Source organism: Paramormyrops kingsleyae, chromosome 9 (assembly GCF_048594095.1).
Source record: "Paramormyrops kingsleyae isolate MSU_618 chromosome 9, PKINGS_0.4, whole genome shotgun sequence".
NCBI lineage: Eukaryota > Metazoa > Chordata > Actinopteri > Osteoglossiformes > Mormyridae > Paramormyrops > Paramormyrops kingsleyae.
In genome coordinates this window covers 9,951,194-9,971,792 of record NC_132805.1, presented here as the reverse complement: position 1 = coordinate 9,971,792, position 20,599 = coordinate 9,951,194, and the positions used below count along the sequence as shown (strand labels likewise).

The following is a 20,599-nucleotide window of genomic DNA, read 5'->3' as shown; positions in this document are numbered from 1 at the left end:
CCGATCATGGCTACCTGAGCAGCACTGAATTCTTACCTTGACACCTGTCACCTCCTGTGCTGTCTCTGTATACAGGGAAATGCCCTTCAGAACAAAAAAGATCGATGTCCCAAGTGAACAGACGTGATCATTTTTATACCTGAATCAAAGAGTACAGTGGAGAAAACACTCACCTCAGGACTCAGCTCGGTTGTCTCCCTGGTGTTCATCACCCAGAGAGACACTTCCCTGTTAGAGATGCTGGTCCAGTGCACCAGCGTGGCTTTGGTGACCTAGAAAGACACAGTATATTTTCCAGTAAATAAATCTGATGCAAAATAGCACAGCCGCAATATAACCCAATTGCAGACATATCTCAGGTTTTGGTCAGTGTAGTGTGTTTTTCATTTTAAAAAACCAGCAAACAAACCATCATATCACAGGTGTGGCACTCAGTGCTGCGGAAGGTTGTGACCCTCGCGGCAGGCTGGCATTCTCCAGACCGGCACTGCAAGACAGAAGCAAGCAAAGTCAATGAAGGACTATAAGTTTGCATTCCCATAGGTAAATAAAAAATTGCAATAGTAATACTGAACAAAAGGAATCCAACGGTAACTAATTCTTGGCATCACGTTATGTCAAGACTGACGATATTCCAATAAACATCGCTACTTATTTTAACCAATCAGAAAGGAGCAGTGTATGTGTGGTGGTTCTTACTCTGACTTCAGCGACTGGGCCGTTGAGCAATCGGCTGAAGTCCCAACTCATCTGCCGTCTATTGTCTTCATCCCCGATCTTCACACATAGCCCAAAGTCATTTAAATTAGTATTTTGATCTATTTTTCCTTCAGCAAGCCATAATGTTTTTAACAACTGATAAATCAGAGTATAACTGTACCTTATGATTCTTCATAGCCTCCACGAGTTCATCAATATTACCGAATGTTTTATTCTGATGCTGAAGGTCTGAAACAGAATATTCAGTGTCCAATCATTTAGCTTTAGAATTAGGTAACTAATTCTTGGCATCACGTTATGTCAAGACTGACGATATTCCAATAAACATCGCTACTTATTTTAACCAATCAGAAAGGAGCAGTGTATGTGTGGTGGTTCTTACTCTGACTTCAGCGACTGGGCCGTTGAGCAATCGGCTGAAGTCCCAACTCATCTGCCGTCTATTGTCTTCATCCCCGATCTTCACACATAGCCCAAAGTCATTTAAATTAGTATTTTGATCTATTTTTCCTTCAGCAAGCCATAATGTTTTTAACAACTGATAAATCAGAGTATAACTGTACCTTATGATTCTTCATAGCCTCCACGAGTTCATCAATATTACCGAATGTTTTATTCTGATGCTGAAGGTCTGAAACAGAATATTCAGTGTCCAATCATTTAGCTTTAGAATTAGGTAACTAATTCTTGGCATCACGTTATGTCAAGACTGACGATATTCCAATAAACATCGCTACTTATTTTAACCAATCAGAAAGGAGCAGTGTATGTGTGGTGGTTCTTACTCTGACTTCAGCGACTGGGCCGTTGAGCAATCGGCTGAAGTCCCAACTCATCTGCCGTCTATTGTCTTCATCCCCGATCTTCACACATAGCCCAAAGTCATTTAAATTAGTATTTTGATCTATTTTTCCTTCAGCAAGCCATAATATTTTTAACAACTGATAAATCAGAGTATAACTGTACCTTATGATTCTTCATAGCCTCCACGAGTTCATCAATATTACCGAATGTTTTATTCTGATGCTGAAGGTCTGAAACAGAATATTCAGTGTCCAATCATTTAGCTTTAGAATTAGGTAACTAATTCTTGGCATCACGTTATGTCAAGACTGACGATATTCCAATAAACATCGCTACTTATTTTAACCAATCAGAAAGGAGCAGTGTATGTGTGGTGGTTCTTACTCTGACTTCAGCGACTGGGCCGTTGAGCAATCGGCTGAAGTCCCAACTCATCTGCCGTCTATTGTCTTCATCCCCGATCTTCACACATAGCCCAAAGTCATTTAAATTAGTATTTTGATCTATTTTTCCTTCAGCAAGCCATAATATTTTTAACAACTGATAAATCAGAGTATAACTGTACCTTATGATTCTTCATAGCCTCCACGAGTTCATCAATATTACCGAATGTTTTATTCTGATGCTGAAGGTCTGAAACAGAATATTCAGTGTCCAATCATTTAGCTTTAGAATTAGGTAACTAATTCTTGGCATCACGTTATGTCAAGACTGACGATATTCCAATAAACATCGCTACTTATTTTAACCAATCAGAAAGGAGCAGTGTATGTGTGGTGGTTCTTACTCTGACTTCAGCGACTGGGCCGTTGAGCAATCGGCTGAAGTCCCAACTCATCTGCCGTCTATTGTCTTCATCCCCGATCTTCACACATAGCCCAAAGTCATTTAAATTAGTATTTTGATCTATTTTTCCTTCAGCAAGCCATAATATTTTTAACAACTGATAAATCAGAGTATAACTGTACCTTATGATTCTTCATAGCCTCCACGAGTTCATCAATATTACCGAATGTTTTATTCTGATGCTGAAGGTCTGAAACAGAATATTCAGTGTCCAATCATTTAGCTTTAGAATTAGGTAACTAATTCTTGGCATCACGTTATGTCAAGACTGACGATATTCCAATAAACATCGCTACTTATTTTAACCAATCAGAAAGGAGCAGTGTATGTGTGGTGGTTCTTACTCTGACTTCAGCGACTGGGCCGTTGAGCAATCGGCTGAAGTCCCAACTCATCTGCCGTCTATTGTCTTCATCCCCGATCTTCACACATAGCCCAAAGTCATTTAAATTAGTATTTTGATCTATTTTTCCTTCAGCAAGCCATAATATTTTTAACAACTGATAAATCAGAGTATAACTGTACCTTATGATTCTTCATAGCCTCCACGAGTTCATCAATATTACCGAATGTTTTATTCTGATGCTGAAGGTCTGAAACAGAATATTCAGTGTCCAATCATTTAGCTTTAGAATTAGGTAACTAATTCTTGGCATCACGTTATGTCAAGACTGACGATATTCCAATAAACATCGCTACTTATTTTAACCAATCAGAAAGGAGCAGTGTATGTGTGGTGGTTCTTACTCTGACTTCAGCGACTGGGCCGTTGAGCAATCGGCTGAAGTCCCAACTCATCTGCCGTCTATTGTCTTCATCCCCGATCTTCACACATAGCCCAAAGTCATTTAAATTAGTATTTTGATCTATTTTTCCTTCAGCAAGCCATAATATTTTTAACAACTGATAAATCAGAGTATAACTGTACCTTATGATTCTTCATAGCCTCCACGAGTTCATCAATATTACCGAATGTTTTATTCTGATGCTGAAGGTCTGAAACAGAATATTCAGTGTCCAATCATTTAGCTTTAGAATTAGGTAACTAATTCTTGGCATCACGTTATGTCAAGACTGACGATATTCCAATAAACATCGCTACTTATTTTAACCAATCAGAAAGGAGCAGTGTATGTGTGGTGGTTCTTACTCTGACTTCAGCGACTGGGCCGTTGAGCAATCGGCTGAAGTCCCAACTCATCTGCCGTCTATTGTCTTCATCCCCGATCTTCACACATAGCCCAAAGTCATTTAAATTAGTATTTTGATCTATTTTTCCTTCAGCAAGCCATAATATTTTTAACAACTGATAAATCAGAGTATAACTGTACCTTATGATTCTTCATAGCCTCCACGAGTTCATCAATATTACCGAATGTTTTATTCTGATGCTGAAGGTCTGAAACAGAATATTCAGTGTCCAATCATTTAGCTTTAGAATTAGGTAACTAATTCTTGGCATCACGTTATGTCAAGACTGACGATATTCCAATAAACATCGCTACTTATTTTAACCAATCAGAAAGGAGCAGTGTATGTGTGGTGGTTCTTACTCTGACTTCAGCGACTGGGCCGTTGAGCAATCGGCTGAAGTCCCAACTCATCTGCCGTCTATTGTCTTCATCCCCGATCTTCACACATAGCCCAAAGTCATTTAAATTAGTATTTTGATCTATTTTTCCTTCAGCAAGCCATAATATTTTTAACAACTGATAAATCAGAGTATAACTGTACCTTATGATTCTTCATAGCCTCCACGAGTTCATCAATATTACCGAATGTTTTATTCTGATGCTGAAGGTCTGAAACAGAATATTCAGTGTCCAATCATTTAGCTTTAGAATTAGGTAACTAATTCTTGGCATCACGTTATGTCAAGACTGACGATATTCCAATAAACATCGCTACTTATTTTAACCAATCAGAAAGGAGCAGTGTATGTGTGGTGGTTCTTACTCTGACTTCAGCGACTGGGCCGTTGAGCAATCGGCTGAAGTCCCAACTCATCTGCCGTCTATTGTCTTCATCCCCGATCTTCACACATAGCCCAAAGTCATTTAAATTAGTATTTTGATCTATTTTTCCTTCAGCAAGCCATAATATTTTTAACAACTGATAAATCAGAGTATAACTGTACCTTATGATTCTTCATAGCCTCCACGAGTTCATCAATATTACCGAATGTTTTATTCTGATGCTGAAGGTCTGAAACAGAATATTCAGTGTCCAATCATTTAGCTTTAGAATTAGGTAACTAATTCTTGGCATCACGTTATGTCAAGACTGACGATATTCCAATAAACATCGCTACTTATTTTAACCAATCAGAAAGGAGCAGTGTATGTGTGGTGGTTCTTACTCTGACTTCAGCGACTGGGCCGTTGAGCAATCGGCTGAAGTCCCAACTCATCTGCCGTCTATTGTCTTCATCCCCGATCTTCACACATAGCCCAAAGTCATTTAAATTAGTATTTTGATCTATTTTTCCTTCAGCAAGCCATAATATTTTTAACAACTGATAAATCAGAGTATAACTGTACCTTATGATTCTTCATAGCCTCCACGAGTTCATCAATATTACCGAATGTTTTATTCTGATGCTGAAGGTCTGAAACAGAATATTCAGTGTCCAATCATTTAGCTTTAGAATTAGGTAACTAATTCTTGGCATCACGTTATGTCAAGACTGACGATATTCCAATAAACATCGCTACTTATTTTAACCAATCAGAAAGGAGCAGTGTATGTGTGGTGGTTCTTACTCTGACTTCAGCGACTGGGCCGTTGAGCAATCGGCTGAAGTCCCAACTCATCTGCCGTCTATTGTCTTCATCCCCGATCTTCACACATAGCCCAAAGTCATTTAAATTAGTATTTTGATCTATTTTTCCTTCAGCAAGCCATAATATTTTTAACAACTGATAAATCAGAGTATAACTGTACCTTATGATTCTTCATAGCCTCCACGAGTTCATCAATATTACCGAATGTTTTATTCTGATGCTGAAGGTCTGAAACAGAATATTCAGTGTCCAATCATTTAGCTTTAGAATTAGGTAACTAATTCTTGGCATCACGTTATGTCAAGACTGACGATATTCCAATAAACATCGCTACTTATTTTAACCAATCAGAAAGGAGCAGTGTATGTGTGGTGGTTCTTACTCTGACTTCAGCGACTGGGCCGTTGAGCAATCGGCTGAAGTCCCAACTCATCTGCCGTCTATTGTCTTCATCCCCGATCTTCACACATAGCCCAAAGTCATTTAAATTAGTATTTTGATCTATTTTTCCTTCAGCAAGCCATAATATTTTTAACAACTGATAAATCAGAGTATAACTGTACCTTATGATTCTTCATAGCCTCCACGAGTTCATCAATATTACCGAATGTTTTATTCTGATGCTGAAGGTCTGAAACAGAATATTCAGTGTCCAATCATTTAGCTTTAGAATTAGGTAACTAATTCTTGGCATCACGTTATGTCAAGACTGACGATATTCCAATAAACATCGCTACTTATTTTAACCAATCAGAAAGGAGCAGTGTATGTGTGGTGGCTCTTACTCTGACTTCAGCGACTGGGCCGTTGAGCAATCGGCTGAAGTCCCAACTCATCTGCCGTCTATTGTCTTCATCCCCGATCTTCACACATAGCCCAAAGTCATTTAAATTAGTATTTTGATCTATTTTTCCTTCAGCAAGCCATAATATTTTTAACAACTGATAAATCAGAGTATAACTGTACCTTATGATTCTTCATAGCCTCCACGAGTTCATCAATATTACCGAATGTTTTATTCTGATGCTGAAGGTCTGAAACAGAATATTCAGTGTCCAATCATTTAGCTTTAGAATTAGGTAACTAATTCTTGGCATCACGTTATGTCAAGACTGACGATATTCCAATAAACATCGCTACTTATTTTAACCAATCAGAAAGGAGCAGTGTATGTGTGGTGGTTCTTACTCTGACTTCAGCGACTGGGCCGTTGAGCAATCGGCTGAAGTCCCAACTCATCTGCCGTCTATTGTCTTCATCCCCGATCTTCACACATAGCCCAAAGTCATTTAAATTAGTATTTTGATCTATTTTTCCTTCAGCAAGCCATAATATTTTTAACAACTGATAAATCAGAGTATAACTGTACCTTATGATTCTTCATAGCCTCCACGAGTTCATCAATATTACCGAATGTTTTATTCTGATGCTGAAGGTCTGAAACAGAATATTCAGTGTCCAATCATTTAGCTTTAGAATTAGGTAACTAATTCTTGGCATCACGTTATGTCAAGACTGACGATATTCCAATAAACATCGCTACTTATTTTAACCAATCAGAAAGGAGCAGTGTATGTGTGGTGGTTCTTACTCTGACTTCAGCGACTGGGCCGTTGAGCAATCGGCTGAAGTCCCAACTCATCTGCCGTCTATTGTCTTCATCCCCGATCTTCACACATAGCCCAAAGTCATTTAAATTAGTATTTTGATCTATTTTTCCTTCAGCAAGCCATAATATTTTTAACAACTGATAAATCAGAGTATAACTGTACCTTATGATTCTTCATAGCCTCCACGAGTTCATCAATATTACCGAATGTTTTATTCTGATGCTGAAGGTCTGAAACAGAATATTCAGTGTCCAATCATTTAGCTTTAGAATTAGGTAACTAATTCTTGGCATCACGTTATGTCAAGACTGACGATATTCCAATAAACATCGCTACTTATTTTAACCAATCAGAAAGGAGCAGTGTATGTGTGGTGGTTCTTACTCTGACTTCAGCGACTGGGCCGTTGAGCAATCGGCTGAAGTCCCAACTCATCTGCCGTCTATTGTCTTCATCCCCGATCTTCACACATAGCCCAAAGTCATTTAAATTAGTATTTTGATCTATTTTTCCTTCAGCAAGCCATAATATTTTTAACAACTGATAAATCAGAGTATAACTGTACCTTATGATTCTTCATAGCCTCCACGAGTTCATCAATATTACCGAATGTTTTATTCTGATGCTGAAGGTCTGAAACAGAATATTCAGTGTCCAATCATTTAGCTTTAGAATTAGGTAACTAATTCTTGGCATCACGTTATGTCAAGACTGACGATATTCCAATAAACATCGCTACTTATTTTAACCAATCAGAAAGGAGCAGTGTATGTGTGGTGGTTCTTACTCTGACTTCAGCGACTGGGCCGTTGAGCAATCGGCTGAAGTCCCAACTCATCTGCCGTCTATTGTCTTCATCCCCGATCTTCACACATAGCCCAAAGTCATTTAAATTAGTATTTTGATCTATTTTTCCTTCAGCAAGCCATAATATTTTTAACAACTGATAAATCAGAGTATAACTGTACCTTATGATTCTTCATAGCCTCCACGAGTTCATCAATATTACCGAATGTTTTATTCTGATGCTGAAGGTCTGAAACAGAATATTCAGTGTCCAATCATTTAGCTTTAGAATTAGGTAACTAATTCTTGGCATCACGTTATGTCAAGACTGACGATATTCCAATAAACATCGCTACTTATTTTAACCAATCAGAAAGGAGCAGTGTATGTGTGGTGGTTCTTACTCTGACTTCAGCGACTGGGCCGTTGAGCAATCGGCTGAAGTCCCAACTCATCTGCCGTCTATTGTCTTCATCCCCGATCTTCACACATAGCCCAAAGTCATTTAAATTAGTATTTTGATCTATTTTTCCTTCAGCAAGCCATAATATTTTTAACAACTGATAAATCAGAGTATAACTGTACCTTATGATTCTTCATAGCCTCCACGAGTTCATCAATATTACCGAATGTTTTATTCTGATGCTGAAGGTCTGAAACAGAATATTCAGTGTCCAATCATTTAGCTTTAGAATTAGGTAACTAATTCTTGGCATCACGTTATGTCAAGACTGACGATATTCCAATAAACATCGCTACTTATTTTAACCAATCAGAAAGGAGCAGTGTATGTGTGGTGGTTCTTACTCTGACTTCAGCGACTGGGCCGTTGAGCAATCGGCTGAAGTCCCAACTCATCTGCCGTCTATTGTCTTCATCCCCGATCTTCACACATAGCCCAAAGTCATTTAAATTAGTATTTTGATCTATTTTTCCTTCAGCAAGCCATAATATTTTTAACAACTGATAAATCAGAGTATAACTGTACCTTATGATTCTTCATAGCCTCCACGAGTTCATCAATATTACCGAATGTTTTATTCTGATGCTGAAGGTCTGAAACAGAATATTCAGTGTCCAATCATTTAGCTTTAGAATTAGGTAACTAATTCTTGGCATCACGTTATGTCAAGACTGACGATATTCCAATAAACATCGCTACTTATTTTAACCAATCAGAAAGGAGCAGTGTATGTGTGGTGGTTCTTACTCTGACTTCAGCGACTGGGCCGTTGAGCAATCGGCTGAAGTCCCAACTCATCTGCCGTCTATTGTCTTCATCCCCGATCTTCACACATAGCCCAAAGTCATTTAAATTAGTATTTTGATCTATTTTTCCTTCAGCAAGCCATAATATTTTTAACAACTGATAAATCAGAGTATAACTGTACCTTATGATTCTTCATAGCCTCCACGAGTTCATCAATATTACCGAATGTTTTATTCTGATGCTGAAGGTCTGAAACAGAATATTCAGTGTCCAATCATTTAGCTTTAGAATTAGGTAACTAATTCTTGGCATCACGTTATGTCAAGACTGACGATATTCCAATAAACATCGCTACTTATTTTAACCAATCAGAAAGGAGCAGTGTATGTGTGGTGGCTCTTACTCTGACTTCAGCGACTGGGCCGTTGAGCAATCGGCTGAAGTCCCAACTCATCTGCCGTCTATTGTCTTCATCCCCGATCTTCACACATAGCCCAAAGTCATTTAAATTAGTATTTTGATCTATTTTTCCTTCAGCAAGCCATAATATTTTTAACAACTGATAAATCAGAGTATAACTGTACCTTATGATTCTTCATAGCCTCCACGAGTTCATCAATATTACCGAATGTTTTATTCTGATGCTGAAGGTCTGAAACAGAATATTCAGTGTCCAATCATTTAGCTTTAGAATTAGGTAACTAATTCTTGGCATCACGTTATGTCAAGACTGACGATATTCCAATAAACATCGCTACTTATTTTAACCAATCAGAAAGGAGCAGTGTATGTGTGGTGGTTCTTACTCTGACTTCAGCGACTGGGCCGTTGAGCAATCGGCTGAAGTCCCAACTCATCTGCCGTCTATTGTCTTCATCCCCGATCTTCACACATAGCCCAAAGTCATTTAAATTAGTATTTTGATCTATTTTTCCTTCAGCAAGCCATAATATTTTTAACAACTGATAAATCAGAGTATAACTGTACCTTATGATTCTTCATAGCCTCCACGAGTTCATCAATATTACCGAATGTTTTATTCTGATGCTGAAGGTCTGAAACAGAATATTCAGTGTCCAATCATTTAGCTTTAGAATTAGGTAACTAATTCTTGGCATCACGTTATGTCAAGACTGACGATATTCCAATAAACATCGCTACTTATTTTAACCAATCAGAAAGGAGCAGTGTATGTGTGGTGGTTCTTACTCTGACTTCAGCGACTGGGCCGTTGAGCAATCGGCTGAAGTCCCAACTCATCTGCCGTCTATTGTCTTCATCCCCGATCTTCACACATAGCCCAAAGTCATTTAAATTAGTATTTTGATCTATTTTTCCTTCAGCAAGCCATAATATTTTTAACAACTGATAAATCAGAGTATAACTGTACCTTATGATTCTTCATAGCCTCCACGAGTTCATCAATATTACCGAATGTTTTATTCTGATGCTGAAGGTCTGAAACAGAATATTCAGTGTCCAATCATTTAGCTTTAGAATTAGGTAACTAATTCTTGGCATCACGTTATGTCAAGACTGACGATATTCCAATAAACATCGCTACTTATTTTAACCAATCAGAAAGGAGCAGTGTATGTGTGGTGGTTCTTACTCTGACTTCAGCGACTGGGCCGTTGAGCAATCGGCTGAAGTCCCAACTCATCTGCCGTCTATTGTCTTCATCCCCGATCTTCACACATAGCCCAAAGTCATTTAAATTAGTATTTTGATCTATTTTTCCTTCAGCAAGCCATAATATTTTTAACAACTGATAAATCAGAGTATAACTGTACCTTATGATTCTTCATAGCCTCCACGAGTTCATCAATATTACCGAATGTTTTATTCTGATGCTGAAGGTCTGAAACAGAATATTCAGTGTCCAATCATTTAGCTTTAGAATTAGGTAACTAATTCTTGGCATCACGTTATGTCAAGACTGACGATATTCCAATAAACATCGCTACTTATTTTAACCAATCAGAAAGGAGCAGTGTATGTGTGGTGGTTCTTACTCTGACTTCAGCGACTGGGCCGTTGAGCAATCGGCTGAAGTCCCAACTCATCTGCCGTCTATTGTCTTCATCCCCGATCTTCACACATAGCCCAAAGTCATTTAAATTAGTATTTTGATCTATTTTTCCTTCAGCAAGCCATAATATTTTTAACAACTGATAAATCAGAGTATAACTGTACCTTATGATTCTTCATAGCCTCCACGAGTTCATCAATATTACCGAATGTTTTATTCTGATGCTGAAGGTCTGAAACAGAATATTCAGTGTCCAATCATTTAGCTTTAGAATTAGGTAACTAATTCTTGGCATCACGTTATGTCAAGACTGACGATATTCCAATGAACATCGCTACTTATTTTAACCAATCAGAAAGGAGCAGTGTATGTGTGGTGGTTCTTACTCTGACTTCAGCGACTGGGCCGTTGAGCAATCGGCTGAAGTCCCAACTCATCTGCCGTCTATTGTCTTCATCCCCGATCTTCACACATAGCCCAAAGTCATTTAAATTAGTATTTTGATCTATTTTTCCTTCAGCAAGCCATAATATTTTTAACAACTGATAAATCAGAGTATAACTGTACCTTATGATTCTTCATAGCCTCCACGAGTTCATCAATATTACCGAATGTTTTATTCTGATGCTGAAGGTCTGAAACAGAATATTCAGTGTCCAATCATTTAGCTTTAGAATTAGGTAACTAATTCTTGGCATCACGTTATGTCAAGACTGACGATATTCCAATAAACATCGCTACTTATTTTAACCAATCAGAAAGGAGCAGTGTATGTGTGGTGGTTCTTACTCTGACTTCAGCGACTGGGCCGTTGAGCAATCGGCTGAAGTCCCAACTCATCTGCCGTCTATTGTCTTCATCCCCGATCTTCACACATAGCCCAAAGTCATTTAAATTAGTATTTTGATCTATTTTTCCTTCAGGAAGCCATAATATTTTTAGCAACTGATAAATCAGAGTATAACTGTACCTTATGATTCTTCATAGCCTCCACGAGTTCATCAATATTACCGAATGTTTTATTCTGATGCTGAAGGTCTGAAACAGAATATTCAGTGTCCAATCATTTAGCTTTAGAATTAGGTAACTAATTCTTGGCATCACGTTATGTCAAGACTGACGATATTCCAATAAACATCGCTACTTATTTTAACCAATCAGAAAGGAGCAGTGTATGTGTGGTGGTTCTTACTCTGACTTCAGCGACTGGGCCGTTGAGCAATCGGCTGAAGTCCCAACTCATCTGCCGTCTATTGTCTTCATCCCCGATCTTCACACATAGCCCAAAGTCATTTAAATTAGTATTTTGATCTATTTTTCCTTCAGCAAGCCATAATATTTTTAACAACTGATAAATCAGAGTATAACTGTACCTTATGATTCTTCATAGCCTCCACGAGTTCATCAATATTACCGAATGTTTTATTCTGATGCTGAAGGTCTGAAACAGAATATTCAGTGTCCAATCATTTAGCTTTAGAATTAGGTAACTAATTCTTGGCATCACGTTATGTCAAGACTGACGATATTCCAATAAACATCGCTACTTATTTTAACCAATCAGAAAGGAGCAGTGTATGTGTGGTGGTTCTTACTCTGACTTCAGCGACTGGGCCGTTGAGCAATCGGCTGAAGTCCCAACTCATCTGCCGTCTATTGTCTTCATCCCCGATCTTCACACATAGCCCAAAGTCATTTAAATTAGTATTTTGATCTATTTTTCCTTCAGCAAGCCATAATATTTTTAACAACTGATAAATCAGAGTATAACTGTACCTTATGATTCTTCATAGCCTCCACGAGTTCATCAATATTACCGAATGTTTTATTCTGATGCTGAAGGTCTGAAACAGAATATTCAGTGTCCAATCATTTAGCTTTAGAATTAGGTAACTAATTCTTGGCATCACGTTATGTCAAGACTGACGATATTCCAATAAACATCGCTACTTATTTTAACCAATCAGAAAGGAGCAGTGTATGTGTGGTGGTTCTTACTCTGACTTCAGCGACTGGGCCGTTGAGCAATCGGCTGAAGTCCCAACTCATCTGCCGTCTATTGTCTTCATCCCCGATCTTCACACATAGCCCAAAGTCATTTAAATTAGTATTTTTATCTATTTTTCCTTCAGCAAGCCATAATATTTTTAACAACTGATAAATCAGAGTATAACTGTACCTTATGATTCTTCATAGCCTCCACGAGTTCATCAATATTACCGAATGTTTTATTCTGATGCTGAAGGTCTGAAACAGAATATTCAGTGTCCAATCATTTAGCTTTAGAATTAGGTAACTAATTCTTGGCATCACGTTATGTCAAGACTGACGATATTCCAATAAACATCGCTACTTATTTTAACCAATCAGAAAGGAGCAGTGTATGTGTGGTGGTTCTTACTCTGACTTCAGCGACTGGGCCGTTGAGCAATCGGCTGAAGTCCCAACTCATCTGCCGTCTATTGTCTTCATCCCCGATCTTCACACATAGCCCAAAGTCATTTAAATTAGTATTTTGATCTATTTTTCCTTCAGCAAGCCATAATATTTTTAACAACTGATAAATCAGAGTATAACTGTACCTTATGATTCTTCATAGCCTCCACGAGTTCATCAATATTACCGAATGTTTTATTCTGATGCTGAAGGTCTGAAACAGAATATTCAGTGTCCAATCATTTAGCTTTAGAATTAGGTAACTAATTCTTGGCATCACGTTATGTCAAGACTGACGATATTCCAATAAACATCGCTACTTATTTTAACCAATCAGAAAGGAGCAGTGTATGTGTGGTGGTTCTTACTCTGACTTCAGCGACTGGGCCGTTGAGCAATCGGCTGAAGTCCCAACTCATCTGCCGTCTATTGTCTTCATCCCCGATCTTCACACATAGCCCAAAGTCAAGTCAGTTTATGGTGCTCTTGCTAACTCTTTATAACAGTGCTTTGGAACTAATGTGTTGGGACCACATGGGGTATACAGTGGATTTAATGGAACTGAAGAGAATAGTACCCAGTTGTATGCGCATGTTTTGCCTGAAATTTATAACTAACGTATCTGTAAAGCTATGACATATATGCATATGTGATACGTTAATATACATATATGTAATTAGAACACATTCTCATTACTTTGAATGTTAGCACATACTTATTTAAATGAAAATATAGTTTGTATCAAGATGTGAAATGGACAAATATGGAGAAAAAAATATATTTTTTTGTTACCTCGATTTAGTAAATCGTTCCCTCGAATTAGTAAATCCTAGCCTCGAATTAGTATATCGTACCCTCGAATTACGAGACGCTTTAACCAGAGGGCATATTCGTCATATGGTCCCAACTTTGTATGGCACTTAGACTCCTGTGATAAACTGAAACCTTTCGAATTTGTATAAATTGATCAATCGACGGATATTCTCGACAAATACTGGGGCTAAATGCGTACAACAGGGACACTTGTGTAGCATGTCCACACATAATTCCTGTCTTCATTTGTTAAAAGCCTGCTTTGTCTCATTATTACACAGGGATCAGACAGAAGGAAAAATGTTTTCACAAATAAACACATGCATATATAACAGGTCTCTCCACATGTGTAAAATGTAATTATATGTATATTAAACATTTCTGATGCTCCAGTCAACATCTCAGTGCATTTAATACACTGCATTCATGAACAAAACTGTGTATTTAATAGTGCATAAACAGTAAATAGTGCATTATTGTTTTGTTCTACAAAGCCATTGCATTTTAATTGTGATTGACCACTGTCTGAAGCATAAAGGTGTTGCTTTACTTTTGTGCAATTGGTGGTTTGACTCTGTGCCAACTGAATTATGCTTGCTGTATAATATCAGTTTGTAAGATGGGCAGGCTGTTAAAACCAGGACATACTGTTATATTTGTTCCATGACCCTGTGTCCATGAATGATCAATAGGGTAGCAATACATAATTCGAAGGTACGATTTACTAAATCGAGCGCACGATTTACTAATTCGAGGGTAGGATTTAGTAATTCGAGGGAACGAAATAATATTTTTTTCTACTGTGACACCTAAAGGGCTCCGTAGTCATGTAAATTATCCATTTAGACGATAATTATCCTACTACCTTCTTCCGGCTGTGCCCATTCCCATAGCCTACGGGTTAGACACACGGCGGCGACGGCCAGTCCGGCTGCGCAGAGCAATTTTTCTGATTTTACACTGTTCAGAACTTTTAGGATCTCCATCTCTCTCTCGACTGCTGTCAGCGACGAAATGACTACTTCTTTGCTGCGCTCGTGATTAAATAGTTCTCGGCTGCGCTGTCACTGACGTATTCGTTTATAGATTCTAGAACGTCGGACGCGATTTGACTTTTACACATTTAAATGATGCGAGACTACAAGGCTGTTGAACGTGAAGTGCACATGCAAACATTGAAATATTAATTAAAATTCCCCCGTAAAGAAATGTGGAAAACCAAGGGGTGTTGCTTGTTTTTGTTGAAATATACTATATATTCCGAAATATAAATCCAACTTTTCCGCTGTGTAATAGTTAAGGTTTAAACACGAACCGCTTCCTGGAATATTTCAGTATAAATCCGCATATCCCCACATACATCATCAAGCGGGAATACCAGGGAGGTATACCCGAAAGTGGTTTCCAATCATCAGGGGCGTTGCTAGAGATTTTGGGCCCCATGAAAGCATATCATATTAGGCCCCCCAGTCCAAACCAATCCAGTTATTTTCCTAATTTTTTAGGGCCCCTGTCACTCAGGGGCCCTTGGAATCGTCCTAGCTTTCCTCCCCCTTACGGCACCCCTGCCAATCATCGTCACCTTCCTTGTCCCTTCCGGGGCTCCGTAAATTCATGTATAGGCTAAGGAATCGGATCACTGGTCACGGAAAAGCGCGCAGCAAAGTTTTTTTTTTATATTGCAATAAACGAATACTAAGCGATGTCTATATATTTAATGATTAGCCGAATAGAGTTCTAAATCGATAATCGGTGATTCTAAACTGTGCAACCAGATTGAAGTACTTTGCTGCGGTAAATTTTATGAATGAAACTCTACATTTTAAAGTAAGTTAAGGTCAATTAACCTTATTGATTCTGCATACAGCAGCGAGGTACATAAAATGCAGAAATGTAAACATATAGTACAAAACGACAACATATAAAACAAACACAAAGCAAAATATTGAAAATAATAGTGCATAACAAAGTGCAAATCGAATACACAAACGGAAAATCGTGCAGAATATAGCTCGGATAATTAGATTTATTTGATAGATTGACTCAGTCAGTTAGTCCAGGGGTGTACAGCATAGGAAAAGCCCAGTGCTAACATGAGCCAGAAATTGCCTGTATTGCACCTGCACATTTTCCTAACTTGATTTTCTGGAAATGGGTAAAAACTCCTTTAATGAACATAACCCACTTAACACAAGGAAAAGGGTCATGTAATCCTCACAGCTGGGATCTGGGAGTGGTATAGTAGCTTAGTGGGTAGCCCTGGTGCCTCTCAGATGTAGAGTTTGGGCTTTCGGTCCCCCTCTGCTGCATGTGTGAAGATTGCATGTTCTTCCCAGTCCACAAGCATGCTGTTACTGTAAGAGTCTGCGATGCGCTGGCATCCCATGCGAAGTGTATCTCTACCCCTGCCATGCAACTTGGGGTGGCCAAAGCTTCCTCTATTAAATACTTAGCCTCCCCTGTTGCCACCCCACGTCAAAATAGTAAAACCAAAATATTATGTATACGTGTACCTCCCAATTTTTAATTTGGCTTCATTCGTTCCCCCAAATAAATAGATCTTTGCATTTCATTTTTTAAGCTGCCCCCACCCCCTTTCCCAGTATCAAACTCTTTCCTCCACCACTGGGTGCAGAGTTGAGAGCTGAGGTGGAGATCATCGAGCAGATGAGCAGTAGCAGTAGTGGGAGTGGCTCCTCTGAGTCCGGCAGCTCCTCGGGGAGCGGAGACGACAGCTCCAGCAGCGAGGAGGAGCAGGAGACGCGACACACGCACCCATCTCCCAACCGCAACCCCGTCGCCAACGGCACCACCAGGCCGCAAGGCAGTAACCAGCTGATGAGCACGCTCAGTAAGTACCACCCAGGTCTGCCGGCGGTGCCCAGCATCTGAGGCCACCAGGGGGCACTGTCTAAGCTAATGCAGAGCAGCCAGTTTGTGTAAACTGCAGGGTTGCCAACTCACACTTCTTGCGTGACACTCATGCTCACGTAAGAAATCTTACAGAAAATCTATTTTATTCCATTACAGACCTAAAATTAACTTTATCAAAAGTGTTGGGGTAGTTTGTAAACTCTACAGACTATTTACAAGGTAACAGAACTGTCACATACATGTAAATGGGTGTGCATGTGTGTGCAGATTTTTCTCGAATTGAAAATCTCACTACAGCCCGCTGACCAAAGTTGACAACCCTGAAACTGTCGATTGAAAATACAGTTATTCATAGCTTTAATTTTGGGTATCCTCTTACAGAGGCAGGATGTTTTCTATATTGCTATTTACTCTTACAAGGAGAGAAGTTTTTCTATCAAACTGTTTTTTGTCAAAAGAACAAAGCGGTAGAACCAGTGTTCTAAATTTATCAATATCCCTACAGAATGCTTTTTAAAATTGTGCGTCTGTTCTTTACCATAGTCTTGGCCCATAGTTTCATTTGGATTTCATAAAAAACATATTTAAGTAGAGCTTTGGAAATTGGCCTAAGACACAGTGCCCTCCAGTGATAATGAATTATGCGAATGAGTGACAGATGCTGATGCATGGAAATGACTTTAACCCTGTTTTCAGTCTTAGAATATGCCACATACTCTGCAGTTTATTAATGGACCTTTTTGACATGAGACCAATTTGACAGCACCACTTCAACATTCAGAGCTGGAGGTCTTCCTGAACTTCACGTAGATTTGTTAAGGATGGCTCTGGAATGTTAACAGCAAGGAATCTGGCATGTTGACGATGGCACCATGTTTGGTTTGTCATAGGGCTGGGCGATATCGATACACTGTAAAAAAAAAATAATCATCCTTCCAATTAAAAATTCTTAAGTAACTGATTACAACAGCACTTTTGAGTTAGCCCAATGTTTCAGTTGCAATCACAGAATCTTAATTAGACAGAAATGCTATAATGTTGGACTAACAAATACATTTACATTGGCTCAACTAAAATGAACTAATATTGCCAACATCAATTAATTGTTGTAATATGAATTACATAGTTATCTCAACATCTTGTGCATTTGTCATAACTTAAAAAACTATCCTGGAAATACATAACTAATTTCAGCAAATGATAGATTTATTAGCTGAATTAAAAGCTTATTATTAAGGAAACACAAAAGGGACAATGCAATCAGTTAAGAAACTTTAATATGTGTGGCAGTGATGAAATGTCACAAATAATGTGTGACCCTAACATTGTGGACTTACTGTTAAACCGAACAAAGCACTCATTAACAAATATTATTTAGTGCACTGAAATATGAAATATAAAACAGTAACAAGTTTTAGAAGTATACAATGTTCTTTAAATGACAACAGTATGTTTGAGTCTCCCATGTGCAAACAAACAAAAAGCTTCACACTATAACAGTGCAGCATATCCTGTCTAACTGTGTACCGGGGGTTTAAAAAAAAGGAAGAAAATCCTTTCCTGGGGGTGAGGGACGACTTTGTCCACAGACATTACACATGGACAGCTTTTCAACTTGAGTCTCCCAGGCACAAAACAATAAGCAAACAGAAGAAATACTATTCAAATAAATTATAAAATATTATCACTATAAAGTGTTGCATGTATTATCTTGGGAGATAATAAAGAGGAAACCCATCTACAAACAATTTCATATTTACAGTCTTTCACATTTCAGGAGTATATTCTTCAGTAACAACACTCTATACGAGTATGAGTCTCCCAGATGCAAGAACACCTTCTGGACTGTCTCAAAAGTATATTGCAGTCCCTTTGGGTATTGAATGTTTAGACTGTAGAGAAGTCCAACAAGAATCGCAAATGCACTGACAAAGTCCGCAAGCTCTTCAATAACAGGCTGGGTGACCTCAACGTTATTTCTATCTAAAATTTCCACAATTTCCTTTTTGATTTGACTATTTGAGAGTGACACGATATCATTTAACCCTTCAACAATCTGTTTAGCATGTAGTATGTTTTGACACATGAAGAACAGTCTGTATACAAAGCAAAAGAGATGTGAGTTTGTGTTCTACTGCAGAGTTAAAAGCTTCACTGCAAATTACATCTCCACTTTCTGCAATATCAAAAAAAAAATAATGCATTGCGTCAAGACCAGAATGCATTGCTTTAAGCCTGCGCTGTAAGCGGCTGCATGAAGTCCAATACACCCAATTGCTCATTGCATCACATCAAATTCATTCTAGATACGCTGGGTGGAGCTAATGCCGGCAGACAGTGGAAAGCTGCCCAGAAAGAGGCATGATTGGTCCACAGTAACATCTTGATTCCTTCTCCACAGGAAATGACCTCCAGCTGAGCGAATCAGGAAGCGACAGCGATGATGACTGAGTGACCCCCGGCCAGCCCGAATGGTAGCCCGCAGCCCCCAGACCGGCAGCCCAGCTTTCCCAGATTTTAAATATGCCAAACGCTGCTTTTGAGCTGTTTTATAGTGTATTTTCTTAGCTGGTCATTTTGTTTTATATATCTGAGTTTAAATCCTTCTACAATGGAGTATGTGGGGGATATATATTGGAAAATATAATCAAAATTATTTTATTTAGTATGACATATTGTATCAGCTTCTCTTATTTTTGCTACCATTATTGCTACTGTTTCTAATATTGTTATATTTTAATTAATATTGTTTATTAGAAGAAATCTGATTGCGTCATCATGCAGTTCTAATGAAACCAGTTAGTCCTTATCCCCTTTCCCTTATTTTCAGTCTAATTTTTCTTTTTTATTTTTGTCTGACTTACTGTTCAGCCTGGTGATATACGTATTTTAAAAGTCACATCTACATTTTTTCGTTGCATTTTACCCGAAATGCTACCCTACCTAGAAAGTGTTTGGGACATAAAAGTTCTAGATACTTCATTTGGGCTCTGCCACTGGTCCGCTGTGCCGGCTCATCCTCTGTTGCCACGGAAACTCTTGCGCACACCCACACACACACACACAAACACTCTATCCCTCAAATAATCTAACGTATCAATTTTGCTGGTCAAACACTAGCATCAAACAATCGGACCAAGTTAGTAAAGTCAAGTGCTTGAGTTGAACTGTTTTAACTAACATTTAAATTACATTTCATGTAACTTGAGTATAATCTGACAAACTGCCACTGTGACTTCCCCGAAGCGTGTATCTATTCTGTCGTTTGTATATCAGCATAACACTGTTACCACTATATTTGCTCTGTATAACAGAAGCAGTATATTTATTTGACGAGGTATTGGAGTCATCCGACTGACGAGTTATATGGCGTTTTAGTGTGTGATGAATACCACAGTCCTGTCCTCCCAACATACATATCTACACAAATGATCTAAATATGTTATTGCAGTAAAGGGCATTTTAAGTGTTACATCTACTTCCTTCCCCCATAATTTACAGTGTAGCATATCTGAACCCTATAACTCCTATACCGCAAAACCTACGTCACCCTATGTACTGGAGTGTGTTGCTTCCTCAAAGGTTTATTTTGGATGTTTTTGTGTTTCCCGCGTTTGGAATGTATTAAAGCTACGATAAGTCCATGAGACTGCTTGTTCATTCCACCATCACAAAATAGACCCCG

The 20,599-nt window shown here is 38.5% G+C and overlaps 1 protein-coding gene across 1 annotated transcript in view; it reads left to right on the top strand.

Annotated features, from left to right (window-relative positions):
* eaf1 (ELL associated factor 1) overlaps positions 1–20,558 on the top strand; it is a 44,028-nt gene extending 23,470 nt beyond the window's left edge. The window contains exons 5-6 of the mRNA XM_072716290.1: positions 16,676–16,891; positions 19,316–20,558. Coding sequence (XP_072572391.1) covers positions 16,676–16,891; positions 19,316–19,365 — 266 coding nt within the window. The 3' untranslated portion in view covers positions 19,366–20,558. The remainder of the gene's footprint in view (positions 1–16,675; positions 16,892–19,315) is intronic.
* The last annotated feature ends 41 nt before the right edge of the window (positions 20,559–20,599 follow it).